The sequence below is a fragment of the Dermacentor andersoni genome, chromosome 7 (genome assembly GCF_023375885.2).
Source record: "Dermacentor andersoni chromosome 7, qqDerAnde1_hic_scaffold, whole genome shotgun sequence".
NCBI lineage: Eukaryota > Metazoa > Arthropoda > Arachnida > Ixodida > Ixodidae > Dermacentor > Dermacentor andersoni.
In genome coordinates, this window is record NC_092820.1 from 2,005,301 (window position 1) to 2,020,279 (window position 14,979).

Sequence of the window (14,979 nt, forward strand, 5' to 3'; positions counted from 1 at the left end):
CAAAAACTGAAGGCTCAAGTCCATTGGCGAAGACGTCCTTTATAGTGTTTGGAATACCCTTGCTCAAAAGAAGGAGAGAGAAAACACTCTCCATGCTGGCGGCCGCTGCTCGATACATGGAAGTGTTCAACGAATTTTCTAACCCCCACTGGCTCAGCAGAAGGAAAGGCACTGACGTGCGCATACACACACACACAACGCTGGCACCTTCCCTGCCGAGGACGAAGAGAAAGAGCGAATGCACACACGAAGCTTAACCGTCCCACTTGCTGAAGGGAGACAGCACTGTGGAGACTACGCAGACATCAGGGTGTTGTGCAAGCCGTGGGTAAGAAGGTGAAAATGCCTTTTTGCTATTGGGGCCTCCTAAGCGTTTTCCAACGGTTGCAGGCGGCTCGGTGTATTTAAAAGGTCCAGCCTTTCGCTGTTGCTTTGGCGGCGCGACACAAATCGTTGACCACACAGGCCAGTCATAACATCAGTTAGACTAGTTCTTGTGCACGCTCAAGGACACTGAGGTTGAACGACGCCGTGAATGCTCTGTCTTTTCAGTGCTATTAGAACTGTTCTTGTATTTTCTGTATATATGAAGTCGATTATAAATCTCTTGTGCATTTTGCAACGTGGCCTTAGATATCCAAGCACTGAAACGCAGCCACATGATCAGAGTGAGCAGCATTCACTTGCTTATCGTGAGTTGCCAGAATAAATTGAAAATATTGTGCTGCGACTATCATTACTGCGTCACGAAGCAACCCGAAATGACAGTACCATGCTTCACAATGCGACTTTCATTTCTCCCCTGGTGCGCTTGTACTTCCCTGGTCCCCTTTCCACTGTGTAGGGCTCCCAGAAAAGCTTTTCTCAGGACAGGGGACCATACTGTGCGCTCAACCAGGTAGCACCCATCACCACAACATTGCCCCAATCAGTCTCACCTTGTCATCTCTCGTCCTGTCCAGTGACGTCCTTCACATTTCAAGGATGAAGGTTTAGCACTGTGTTTCCGATGACTCTCTTTAGAGCTCTGGGACAGTGCTACCGCTGCCAGGGGTAATGCTACAGAACAGCGATTCCACTGACCCCAAGCAGGTACGCCATGTTTGAAGAGACAAAGATAAAACCTTGTGCAGGCTGTCCGACATGCAATACATCTTTTTCTGCGCCTCTTTCTAAGCAACAATACTTTCACTGGTGAACAGGAAGGCAGCCTTTGTTTCTTTTTTTCATTATCGTTTCTCAGTTCTACAAGGCCACAAAGAAAAATAAAGAAAACAGGAAAGATTGCAAACCAGCCCTGCAATTTTCCTGAATTATTGGAAACGAATATGTGCGAACAGAGGATGCCAAATGAAATGAACAGCCAGGTGCAACAAGTGACATCATTCAGGTGGTGCAGGCGGTTTGGCGGACCCATAAAATGCCTTAATGATGGCATTTATTTCAGCGTGAACATGGTGAGAAGTCTGCTTCTGCCTTGCAGTGGTGTAAAGACTGCTGCATGTCTGGAGGTTAAAATGCTCATCATTCTATCATACATGGAAGTATTCCGACTATTTAGTGGAGGCATTCTTGCCGAGCTAGAGCTATGGCGAGGAAGAAGCGACACACACTACGTACGGATGAGGAAGATGAAGGAAAGTCACATTGCGCTCACAATATCGCTAACGTGGTAGTTTCCCAAAGGAAGCGGTCACACCACTGCGTATAAAGTGTATGCACAGGGATTCTCATATGTCTTCCCTGTCCAAGGGATTGGTGGCAAGCACCACAGAGCAGCACTGGTCAGGTGCATTCCAATTAAATTCTTAAGAATTGAGAAAAGGCCGATTCAACACAAAGCAACGACCTGAAACCCTTGCCAACAAACCTGTTGAACTGGCATTAAGTTTCAGATATTTGCAGCCACACATAGGTAAACCAATGGGCAAGGTTCTGACTGGTGTTGTACAAGTCGCGGGGCGCTTTTTTCGTTGCGACGATAGATCGGATTCATTTACAAGTACTGCTCCAGGAGGGCACATGTAACCGGCAAACAGGCCTCAGGAGAGCATTAGAATATAATCAAGGAGCCGGCAGGGTACCCAAGGGGCAGCGGAGGGATCAAAACTGGAAGCAGGGCGGTCTCAAACTGGAAGCAGGTTATGTTGCACCAACTCACGGACCACCCTGACTCCAGCCTTGTCCACGAAAGTGGACAGCTGATCTTAAAATGCGTCAGAAAATTCGGAAAGTACGACTTACACACAGCCTACAGACATCATAGATGTACTACTAGCACGCGCAGGCCTCGGCGAGCCCCAACCCATGGACCAGTCCGCGTTCTAGCTGTGGTGTCCCCGTTACCGATTTGGTGTCCTGGAGACGCCGCCAATAATATGAAATAGTGACACGTTGTTACTAGTAAAAAACACGATTTAAGCCGCTAACGCTACGTTCAGCAGTGCCGCGCCCAACAACTTCTACAACGCCTGTGAGAGCTTCACCAAGCAATGGTTGTTCTTGGCAATACTAAGAACTTGTGAATTTTGTGTACCGTTCATGCTTAACTTTGTAGTGCACTGTGGCTTAATGAAGCACTACGATTGCGTGTAGCATACGTACACATCTTACCTGATAGACGGTGAACGGGGCCTTGTACAAATATCCGCTGAAGAAGAAAAGGCTACACCTTCACATGTGTTAAAACACATGCCAAACTTGAAAAAACGGACGTACAATGAACCTCAACACTTTCAAATAGCAAAAGCATCACTTAAAAGGCGAGAACTATTGAAAACTTTGCAAGCGCCATGGCAAGCGCAAATCCGCCATTGCTGCTGATATTGGTGTTGATCAGGCTGTCCCCTTGCGATCGAGTCGGCAAGCGCGTGGAAGCGCGTTTCTTTATTCTGTGGAAGCGCAATTGGCGCAATGTAGCCAAAATAAATAAAGAAAACTGCATCAACTCCAAATACACACACGCAAAAGAAAATCGTCGGGATTCTCTATAACGACGTTTCCAACCCCTTGACCGATATTTCATACAGCTCGTTGCATTAATTAAAATACCTGCAGTGCATTGTTTTCATACCGAGCAAAAAAAATTCTGCGCTTAAGCTTACCCGCACAAACACGCGGCGCAAATTCGTAGAACGCCACCAGTGCAGCCCCCCACCCCCCAAGAATATATATGACTAGTCAATAATAATAGCATATAATTATAACGTGAGCGTCGGCGCAATCAATGGAGAATTCAATTTTATTTGTTATAGAAAATCAAATGCAATGCAGAGTTGAGCCACTGTTTTGAAACAAACTTTTATTTAAAGGTAGTTACAAGTAACACCGACACCCTCGCTCATGACAAAACAACTTTCACTCGCTATGTCCAGACACTTGGTTCAAGTTGCATGTAATGCTTCATCTCCAAGCTTTGCGTGGTTTCTTAAAGGTATTGTGAAATCTACACGGTATTTTTATTTTACACCTCCTCATCTCATAGCACAAGATCTGAAATGTGTGAACAAGAAGAATCAGGCCAGCACATATTCACAGAAATGAACACTTCACAGTGCAGTTGACAAGTGCAAAAATTACAGCAGAAACTGTCAGTCACATGATATGAGCAGAACATAACTGTTCTTTTTGCGGGAAAGCCTCAGTCCCATGCCGACATTAACCCATATGGTGGTCATCACTGGCAATGTTTGAAAGATTTTCATAAAATAGAGTCTGAATGTCCGGAGTATTTATTATAAGGGAAGTAGAAACTCGCACGTCTTCTAAACAGCCCTTTGCAGTGCTAAATGTATGCTGGCTATTGATAGTAATAAATAGTATGACTGTTACAACTGTTAAACAAGACAAAAGCTCACAGGAATATGAAGGCTTGAAGTGATAAACAGTGTTTGGAGGGGGAATGTAGCTGGAGTGAACCTTTTGACAAAGATTTGTCTTCGTCAGTGCCGCAATTAAGTTCGGCACAGCAATCTTTATGCACGCTTAGCTCACTTTCCCACACCCTCAATGTAGGATGAAGAGGAGAATAAGATAGTGCGTAGAATGAAGTTGAAGTGTAGAAAAGAAATGGGGAGACAGTGAAAGAGAAGGTAGGAGCACTGTTGTAGATTATTCTTCCAAGGTTACTCTTCCAAAAGAAAAAAAGAAAAATATTAAATGTGTAAGGAAGCATTGCCAACTGTTATTACGCCTACTCAATTAAGAGATGCACCATAAGGGATGCAATATAAAACTGATCTGATATGTAGAGTGGCCTAAAGCTTTCTGCATAGTCTTTACAATCATTATGACACTGTCTGCTGCAGCCAAATATGCAGAATTTTTAATTGAGTGCTCATGACCAGAGCAACTTATCCAGACTGCACACAATACCACTGCGTATGCCCTCTATTTTGGTAATCTGAAAAATAAAAGTTTATTCAAATGGGCAATAAGAACATCACATGGAACACAAAATCTAGATCGAATTATGAGGCATGCCACAGTGCGGGACTCAGTATTATTTCTGACCACCTTGGGTTTTGTGATGTGCACTTAAATTCAACTACACGCTTTTTTTTTTCATTTCACCACCACTGAAATGCAGCCACCTTTGCTGGGATTGAACCCGCAAGCTCGAGCTCAGCAGTGCAACATCATAACTACTGCACTACTGAGTGTTTACACAAATTTATAAGTAGCAAAACACATTGGAGGCTTTTGCACACTGAAACACTACACACCATCCAATGCACTTCCTTACATCTATGTACAAACATACTTACCAGCGGCTCATATGACAAGCATGGAGGCGTGCTCTAACACACTACCATCCAACAGCTGTCACATACCAGAGATGACCACTGGGTCTGTACCTATTTTCACAGAACACTTACCAGCAGCTCATACAACAAGCATGGAGGCATCTCTCGTGCTCTAACACACATACCATCCAGCTGTGACATATGGCTGCACACCACAGACAAAAACAGACGGGCTAATCATCAGAGACCACATGTCATGATTTGTTAACATGCGAGCCCTCAACCTACTTCAATAAGGCATGACAGCACAGCACTACTGCACCACTTCTCTCTTCCTAACTGCACTGGAGGCTTGTTACCAGTAATCGTGCCCTGCTGACGTGGTTATCTCTTGAGTTTCTATGTTGCTGTCCCTAAGCTGTTATTTAAGGACTTCCTTTTGAGCTTCAGTGGGCCTTGAAAGGCTAGATGATGGCTGCGACAATCTAGGGTTTTTTGTAGAGTGAAATCTTAACAGGTGCACAACTTTTTTGTTGGCTGGTTCATTTGAATGGTCTGGCATCTTTCTTTTTGGGTCACTTTCACTTTCAACAAGCATGAAAACTGGCTCAAACAAATTGTTTGCCTTCTCAGCCACACCCTCGGAGACTTCACCATCTGATATTGCCTGTCTGACTGAGTCCATTTTTGCTCTTAAGAGTGCTGAGCTTGACATTGCTTTGGCTGCTTCCAGCTTTGTTATACTCTGTACAATGTGCAATGCCCGACTTCCCTCACATGCTTCTTCGGGTGAGCTCTCATGGGCCTTGTTGCTGCTAGTTGGATTAGCGATGACCACACAGTGAATGTGCTTGCACACTGTAAAGTGTATAAGATGGTCATAGCAAGTGCACATGTAAGTATGCACACACACTGCGCATTCCTTGCACCTCAAAGGACAGCAAGCACCATCTCCCACTTTTGACACTTTATATGAGAGCCCTTTAATAGACTGAGATGGCACAGTCCATATGCCATCTTCATTTAATTTGGCACAAGCTGCCATTTCACTGCCAGACCTGTGGTTCTTCTGAATTCTGCTCAGCTTCTTACCTTTTGCCCCTTTCATCATCTGGATAGCCCTTTTCATTAAAAATGATTTGTCAAGTCCATGAGGGCAGAAGTTAGTTTGTCACCATGCTTATTCTGTTTTCTCTCCAGCATAGTATGCTTTAACGTCCTGTGCTTGCTCTCAAGGTGCATGTTAGTGTTGACAGCTGCTCTAGTCCTAAAGCAATAGGCCCACTCTTGCGGCCTAACTGCATAGTGGTCATTGAAGTACTTCAGGAAGTCCCTCAGTTTTTCTGCCTCACTAGAAAGGAATTGCTTAAAATAATCTTCAAATGCCTTTTCCGCGAGGAACTCTAAGAGTAGCCACACACTATGGTAAACATGTGGCCTTAGCTGTTTCTCTACACACTCGAGTATCTTCTTATGCCAATTGTTACCCACATGCCAGGCACAGAGAAGTTTCTCTTTTGCGGCACCCATGACCATGGACCATGCTTTGTAGAATTGCGAGCTATCATCAGATATCAATGTCTTAGCGGCCACTTTTTTGGCCATGGCCGACTCCAGATACTTGAAGAATGCTGTCAAAGTTTGCTCGTTCATCCGGTTGCAGATGAAATGAGCTATAGCTACACCTGATCCTACTTTATTTAGCACCAGAAGAGTGGTCAGCTCAAACTGGTACTCTGTAGTTCCATGTGTGGAGTCAAGACATACAGTCCCTGCAGGGCCCAATTTTTCTAGTAGCTCCTTCTGAGGCTCTGTCATCAGAACAAGAGCAAAGTCTGCTGAAGGAAATGTACCACTTGGGTCCACTGCACCTTGTGCCTTGTACAGGCGGACAAGTGTTTCACTGTTTTCTTTCATCACAAGCACCCACGTGTCTACACTGATAGCGTCATTAGTGTGACAATGTTCAGGAGCAGCGATGTTAAACTGCTGTTTGATGTTATGCAGGGTTGAGCACTCTGCCAAGTGCACTGGCCTCAGCTTGGATGCCACAGATGTTCTTATTCGCTTTAGAATGGTTTTCATGGGCACACCCCTTTCTAGGTTCTCTGCTACGCTGGCCTTTTCCTTGTCACTCATTCTCAAGTGCTGAATTTCTGGTTTATGACCGTAATGGTTTCTTTGATACATGACTTTTATGGTGGTGCCTTCAGGTGTCGGACTCTGAGTGTTGTCCGTTGTGACGGTAATAAATGAAAGACATATCTTACCAGACCTACAGCTCCTGTGACTTTTCTCCCGACGGTCACTATGACCTTCCTTTTTCCTTGCCTCGCCTGATCTATTACTGTAATAGTGGATGCTTGTCTCTCCACTGGCCAGCTTTTTGGGGTCCCTGGGCAAAATGAACCAGCAGTTTTGGCTACCCTCTTCTTCTGCTTTCCATTCATGAAATTCTGTAATAAAAGTACAAAATAGCATTAGATAGTGACAAGTACTATTGGGAGAGAGATGCAAACAAAAATAATCACTCTGAAGGCTTTCGACATGGGCTAATGTAGCATTTATTTTACTCCCTCACCTTCAACTCGACTGTGTCATGAGGTCACCCTTGATATTGCTCAAATTTCTGTTAAAATTGAATTTCAAATGCAATGCGCCATAACTTCAAAAAAATTATCATATTAGTTTTGTTTTAATAAGAAACAAATATGAAACTTAAGCATGACCTATGCTCACTCCTTCCTCAATATTGAATCAGACTGTACATTCATAGCAATGCTGTTACGATAAGACAAAGACGAACTGAGAGCACGTGGTGCAAGCTACGCCCCAGAACAGTGTGAATCCCTTCTCTCAGTTTCTTCTTGAAAAGCTCCTTCTTTTCAAGAAGAGCTTGGTTTTTTACTGTAGGTAGGGGCTTGGCGAGGGAGTGTTCCATCGTCACGCGGTTATGATCTGGCTTGGGCATGCGCCTGGTTCGAAGAGGCAGCATTATGTGTGATTTCAATAAATCAGTTGCTAGTCTGCGTTCGTCCTGTCTTCTTCTACGTTGATGTCTTTTCCCAAGCGCAGTTTAAGTTCACAAAAAGATGTCTTACCAAGTAGCCTCCTAACACACTCTTCTTAAAGGAAAAAGGATTGCGCGTGCGTCAAATTTCGCTCTACTTTATGAAATCTACAACCAGAGTCCTTATTGTATTGTATTGTATTGGGTTTTATGGCGCATAAGCAACTGAGGCTATCATGCGCCAAACACATGGTATAATTTATTTCTAAAATTGGGTATCCTCAGCGAAAGTCCTTGTCCGGACAAGGACTCTGAGGAGCCCAACAGACCAAATGAAGACCTCAGCCTTCTTCTCAGGACTGAGAAAATGGGTGAGGTGCATCATAAGATGCGTGAAAAAACTAGGTAATAATTTTTAGAATTAGTAGTTCTGTGATATATTATATTTCGTTTAGGATCGCTGCGTCTTTCAAAAAACTTAGAAGAGATGATGTTCCTACAAGTGGGTGATCTCCTAAAAGCAGACTGGGATGAAGGGGAATGCATTCATTGTAAAATACAGTAAAATATCTTTTCCTTAGCCGTTCGAGTTGTGTGCACGAGAATAAAATGTGATTTACAGTGAGTTCATCTCCACATTTCTCACATAAGGGTTTCTCTTGTTTTGTCAGTAGAAAGTTATGTGTTAGGTGTGTGTGTCCGATGCGCAGGCGGCATAAAATTACTTCTATAAAACGTTCCTGATGCCTGCATGATCGCCATTCTCCTAGAATAGATTTTACTAAATGTAGTTTGTTATTTTCTTCGCTATTCCATGTACACTGCCATTTTTCTTTCAGCTTGTTTTTCACTAACTTCATGCAATCTGTATAGGGTATATTTACAGTACTGACCTCCTTATAGCAGGCTTGAGCGGCGCACGCGTCAGCTCTCTCGTTGCCTCTAATTCCGTGATGGCTTGGTATCCAACAGAGCTTAATTTCGTGTCCTTGTGTTTGAGCGGTTATTATGTTATGAATTATATTTCCTATTAAAGGTTCCCTTACGTTTCTGGCTTTCAGTGCTGTTATTGCACTCAGCGAGTCCGTGTATATAATGCTGTTTTGAATGTTCATCTCGACTATTTTTGATACAGCCACCGAAATGGCATGACATTCGGCTGAGAAAATTGACGTGCACTGAGGCAACCTGACTACCTTTTCCCATGTATCTTGCACTACAGCACTTCCGACGTAAAGTGATGTTTTAGAACCGTCAGTATAAAATGCTGTGTGTCCTTTGTACTTTTCGTCTAGCGCCAAAAATTCTTGTATTATATGTGCACGTGGAGTTTGCTTTTTATGAAAATGTGTCAGTGTGTAGTCACCTACACTGGAAAAGGTGTGCCAAGGTGGTAGTGGTTCGGGTCTCTGGGCAACGTCAGGCAGTGTGTCTAGAATACCTAATTCCTGGCAAATTTCTTCAAATCGGAGAATAAGGGGTCTCGTCGCATTCGGTTTGTTGTTAAAAAGCTGCTTAGACGGGCACTTCGTAACTATGGAGTAGCAGAGATGTTTTGGTAGTGAACGGGTTTTTAGGACATATGTGCATGTGAGCATGGCTCTTCTATCTGCGAGGGCTCAACCAGAGTCCTTCAATTGAAGGACTGTGGTACTACTAAATAATTTTCCCAAAGTACGCCAGGAGACCAAGCCGCTGACAGCCGCAATTACAAGTGTGGTCCTGGACCTACGTCGGCCTGCATTCGGACCTATTGCGGCCTGCACTGAGGCGAAGACTACACCACGCACGCAAGTAGCGCAGAGCAACGTCAGAACGCAGAGCAAATCCCTCCTCTCGCTTAAGTAAAAAAAAAAGAAAAAGGAGGGGGGGTTGCGCGCGCGTCACATTTCGCTCTATTCTATGAAATGTACCACTACAGAGTATGCCCACAATACGCTGGGAAACCATCCCGGTGACATGCGCAAATTCATGTATGGTCGCGGTTCTGCGTCTCTGCCGCATTGCAACGTGCACTGAGGCGAAGACTAGGCCACGCACGCATGTGGCACAGAGCAACGTCAGAACGCAGAACAGCTTACTCCTGTAGCTTAAAAAACATATGAAGATGTACAAACGTCAAATTTCACTCCACTTGCTGTGCAGGAAAGCAGACAATGCCAAACGTATGTCATGTAGCGCATCGCTGGGAGCGCGCACACGACTTACTATAGATGGTTAAACAAACAAATTACATTTAACGAGGATACAAACTTCAAAATACCCCAAGGAAATAAATTAGGCACCTGCGCAAAAGCTGCTCTTCGCGAAACAGATGGCGAAAGAGAAAACAAAGGCCCGCAAAGCATGGACAACTGCCTTTTTGGAGGCACACTGCGCAACAAGAAATTAAAAAAAGTCCGAGATATAATATTGCGTTTAAACGTCATTTGCTCACGATGACTGAGAATAAACTTAATAAAACTGTTCCTCACCCTTATTGTTCCGGAACACCAGGTGCACGTAGTCAGCCTCGAAGTTGTGCGCAGCGATCTGCTGCACCGAATACTTCTCTATTGTAGGCAGGGAAGTGCCACATACGTCGCATTTCATCAATTTCTTGACATCCACGGCCATTTTGTGAACGTTCCTGATGTGTTGCAGCATGTGGCAGCTCGATCACAGACGTGCGCCATTCCGAAGCGGAGTAGGCGGCGTTTGGAAGCACGTGGTTTCTGTGTCATTGCACGCACTAGGGTTGTTGTATAAAGGCGTAAGCTGCTGACACGCGCGTGGTAGAAGCGAAAGGCCATACTAAAACGCTGCTGCCACGCACGGAAATGACGTCAGAGTTATGATGACGTTGTTTAAACAAGTATGACGTGTTCCGGTTTATAGTTTTGCGCGCGCTGCTGGAGCTGCTTCAGCTTTTCAGCTTAGCTAAGACACAATTTTACGGTTTCTTACTGTATTGTGTGCTAGAATGTTGTTCTAGTTGCGCTGGAAGAATCGAATGGTGTTCGAGCTTGCGATCACGAGCGACACTTGGCCGCAACGCTGGAGCTGCGCGTTTATGGTTGGTAGTGTGGTCTTATGTAGCTCCTGTTACGTTTTTCAGTGCTCTTGTTTGTTGAATTTGCTGTTGTGAATGGGGCACATGTTGGCTTTCAGTATGGCAGAACTTTTTTCTCTTATGGTAAAAACGTCTAAACGCGTTCTAAACGCTTGTTGCTGCAGCCAGAGTGCGGGAAGCCTCAAGCTCGCTTCTTCCCGACGCCGCCCCGGATTCGAGGGCCGCCGGGGACCTTCTCCATCGGCGTTGCCGCCGCTGGGAGGCGGCTCTCAAAAGTTCAGAGTTGGCAGACCGCAGCTCTGGGCCATCCGGCAAGCCGAAGGTGCCGCTCGAGTTTGCCGCTCGAGTTCAAGGACTTCGAGCCGCCACCTGAGGCCACCACAACAAAAACTGCCGGACCATTCTCTATTAAAGTTTCTTCTTCATCCTTCGTAGGATTGCTGTTGCATATATTGCCCGAGTAAGTGCTGTTGCAATTTTTTTAAGGCAATGTCGCATTTACCTCTACCTCTTCATGCTGTTTCCCTGTTTACCTCGGATTTTGGTGGCTAGCGAATGGCGACTTGCTTGTGCACCTGCTCGCCACAGTTCAAAAGGCACATGTTGAGCAACCTGAATGTAAACTATGAAAACAAATATTGCAAAACGTGGCCCAGCCACTCATAGTTCTACTCTGGTTCAATTTTGTTGTAAAGATTGGCTGTCGTGAAGACCGAGAAATTTTCTTAAATTTCTTCCAGCTAGTTTGCTAAGCTGTTATTTAGTATTGCTTCTTATGATGGCGCTGTGCGAGGTACCAGGTTTGCGCAAATGTTCCTTGCAACTTGTTTGTAGACATGACGTAGGTTCATTGCAGGAACCTGCATGTTGTTATAGATGGGAAATGCATGCTAATATGACCGGTGTGGGCTTGCAGGTCCATGCATGCCACTCTCAAGCAAATGCCAAGTTTCCATTGTATGAATCTTCCTTGACCTTGCTGCACTTTGCAGGGCTTGTTTGGTTAATCCTTTTGTCTGTGCAATAGAATGCCCATAGGTCTTGAGCTTTACCCTGATCCTCTCGTCCAACAAAAAAAAAATCTTTTTAGGCATTGCGTTAGGGAACATATCTGGGTGATAATGTGACAATTTTTGCCTCTATAACCTTTCTTTTCTCCCATCTTCAGTGAAGTTGTCAACCACCTGTCACTTTGTTCGAACAGAGTGCCATGCATTGACAAAAATTCTCATCACAACAAGAAAATCTCTGAAGGAGATTTTTGAGACTGACTAGGACTTCGTCTTGGGCAAGTTGGTGAAATCTGCGACGCATATTCTCTTTGTGCGCAAAAAGATATTTATAGAGGAAGGACGCATGAAAGTGCGAACTACCAACTGACTTAATGATTCAAAGGATGGAAGATAGGGTACAAATTTTGTGCACATGCAAGAGGCGAATGTTGTGACAGTGCTAGTTTGTCTAGTAATGCTAAAAAAATCGGCATTAAACAAGTGCTCTTCTGGGGAATTAAGGCAATTGAAGTGCGACTGACATGTGCACGATCTCTCTGATAAAATATTCCTTTGTGAGTTCATGTGCTGTTTTGTTGCTACTTCTGCCCAGGATCACAAGGTGCGAAAGCACGGCTCACATGAGCAGGCCTTGCAATGTGCGCTGCACCATCCGGTTTATTTAAATTGTTTGAATGCTCCCTCAAATAGTCATTTAGGCATTGGGCGGTTTGGTCTACATAGAACTTGCCACAGCTGAGAGGTATCTCATAGAACAACCCACAGCACAATGCAAAATGGTTGGCATGATTTTTCATACACCCTTGTCTCGTGGTACGAGAGCCACTAGCAAAATTATTTGCTTTCACGTAGATAAATGTTGTACACTGTTGCACACATTTTTGGCGTGACAGAATGGGTCTTTTTTTTTTGCTTGAGTGCGAACATTCATAGCGATGGAAACAAAAATTGTTTCAAGTGAAGCACTAGATCACCCAGAGCAACAATCTAAAGAAAACATGTATTTTATGTTAATCTTGATTTATTAAACAATTTTCTCGCCCTAATGTGGCAAAGAGGACATCTTAACCTCTACACAGACAGGCAGAAGAATGACAATTCCATGAGAAATGTCAACATATGAGCATGGAAAGCGCAGTTGCCAGTGATGTGAGGACTGACGACTTAACAAGTACCACAACGCGGAATGGAAAGCGTATGCGTCAGCTCCCGCCTTTCAAAAGGTTGATGCTTCTATTGAACATGCCAATGCCATGCTGTGCCCCGACCAGCTTCAAAGCCGCAAACTGCACTGTCTTGCAGGGTGCCTATTCCCCATCTGTCCCCTCGTTGCACTTCTGCTGTGACAAATGTTGCAGCGCTTGCTGGCAAGCTGCACTGTCAGGAGCATATACTAGATTGCTAAAGCTTTCATGTTTAGTGCACAAGTGAGTATTTACTCTAAGCACCTTTATGACAAATGAACTGTCCTTCCTATGCATTTAGCTGAAAACCATCTATGTTTTTAAAGCCAATTCTGAACAGTATCCACAATTGCCGAGCCTCCCTTAGGCCTCCTCGGACATTCTTATCTTCCAAGCTGATAGCCCGTATCGAGCTGAGCCATCATTCTTTGACGAGATGGTGAAAATAGGCAATGAATTCAGAGAAAGCATAGGGTAAATAAACAGGGTAAATGCTTCTGTTTGTCTTGAGACACTTGTAGATGAGGGCGCACAAGTTCGCGAGCATGGTCAGCATAGGCGATTGCATCACGGGCATAATCGCTAGTTGAAGCTGTGGCGGGTGGAAGCACAGTGTCGAGTGGTACCGTCGGTTCTCGGCCATACAAGAGGTAAAATGGGGAAAAGCCAGCAGTTTCGAGATGGGAAGAGTTGTACGCAAAGGTAATGTAAGACAGAGCGAGGTCCCAGTCACGGTGGTCATCTGAAACGTATTTGGATAGCATGTCTGTAAGGGTGCGGTTCAAACGCCCAGTGAGGCAGTTCGTTTGGGGGTGGTAGGAGGTGGTAAATTTATGCTGTATTGAGCAGGCACGCATGATGTCGTCAATGACTTTGGCCAAAAACGTGCGGCCATGGTCTGTTAGCAATTGACACGAATCACCATACAGCAAAATTATATCATGCAGGAGGAAGTCCACAGCATCAGTTGCGCAACTGGTCGGAAGAGAGCGGGTTGCGTACTACGCTGCGACTGCAGCCCACTTGTTTCCTGATGTAGATTCCGGATTCCGGAAATGGGCTGAGAAGGTCTAAGCTGACACGATGGAAGGTCTTGGTAGGGATGTCGAGCGGCTGCAGGTAACCGGTGGGAAGGCTTCTTACATTGTTGGCAAAGTTCACAAGCGGCGACGCAACATCGTACGGAACGGGCAAGGGCCGTCAAAAAATACGGCGACGTACACGGTCATAGGTTCAAGATACGGCAAGGTGTCCTGCCATTGGTGCGTCGTGAAGCACTGGCAGTATTGGAGGAGTCAAAGTTGTCAACGGGTAACGCGACAAGCAGTCAGCGTCTTGGTGCAGGCGGCCAGACTTGTACACCATGGAATATGAAAATTCTTGTAGCCTCAAAGCCCATCGACCAAGCCGGCCTGTAGGGTCTTTTAGTGATGAAAGCTAGCAGAGAGCATGATGGTCAGTGACTACGTAAAAAGGGCGACCGTAAAGGTAAGGACGGATATTCACAACTGCCCAGACAACAGCAAGGCATTCCGCATTCTCATTCCGTAATGGAATAGTTGCGCTCCGATGGTGCTAGGAGGTGGCTCGCATTAGTAATAACGCGATCCTGTCCACGCTGACGCTGGGCTAAGACGGCACCTACGCCATGACCGCTGGCATCTGTACGCAATTCTGCAGGGGCATCAGGGTCGAAGTGGGCGAGAATGGGTGGTGAGGTTAGAAGAGTGACGAGACGAGAGAAGGCGGCGGCTTCTGAAGTACCCCGCACCTCCACCAGAATGTTACGTGTGAAAAGACAGATGAAAGGGGCTATTTACAGGTTACTCTGGAGCCAGGCAGCCAGGCCGACCCTCGCTCGCACTAAGAGCTGCGACGTCATCTTCGTTCTCGTGGCGGCCAGTCTCTTGAGCATTGCTCGATGATATTGTAATAATTTTACTGCGAATAGAGCTTTTGTAATTGAGAAATTGAA

At 45.1% G+C, this 14,979-nt stretch overlaps 2 protein-coding genes across 7 annotated transcripts in view; one reads left to right on the top strand and one right to left on the bottom strand.

Moving 5' to 3' along the window:
- Positions 1 to 3,286: 3,286 nt before the first annotated feature.
- LOC126535677 (uncharacterized) lies at positions 3,287 to 10,485 on the bottom strand. Its single transcript, XM_050182495.3, has 2 exons — positions 10,230 to 10,485; positions 3,287 to 7,201 (listed from the first exon to the last, which is right to left on the bottom strand). The coding sequence occupies exons 1-2, from the start codon at positions 10,399 to 10,401 to the stop codon at positions 5,874 to 5,876; spliced, it is 1,500 nt and encodes a 499-aa protein (XP_050038452.2). The 5' UTR covers positions 10,402 to 10,485; the 3' UTR covers positions 3,287 to 5,873.
- A 48-nt stretch (positions 10,486 to 10,533) lies between these two features.
- Positions 10,534 to 14,979, top strand: part of LOC126520694 (uncharacterized) — a 34,156-nt gene continuing 29,710 nt past the window's right edge. For 4 of the 6 annotated variants that reach the window (XR_011895589.1, XM_072289143.1, XM_072289144.1 and 1 more), the window contains exons 1-2: positions 10,619 to 10,810; positions 10,972 to 11,267. The gene's annotated coding sequence lies outside the window, so the exon portion shown is untranslated. The other 2 variants (XR_008613527.1, XR_011895590.1) reach the window with 2 other exon arrangements.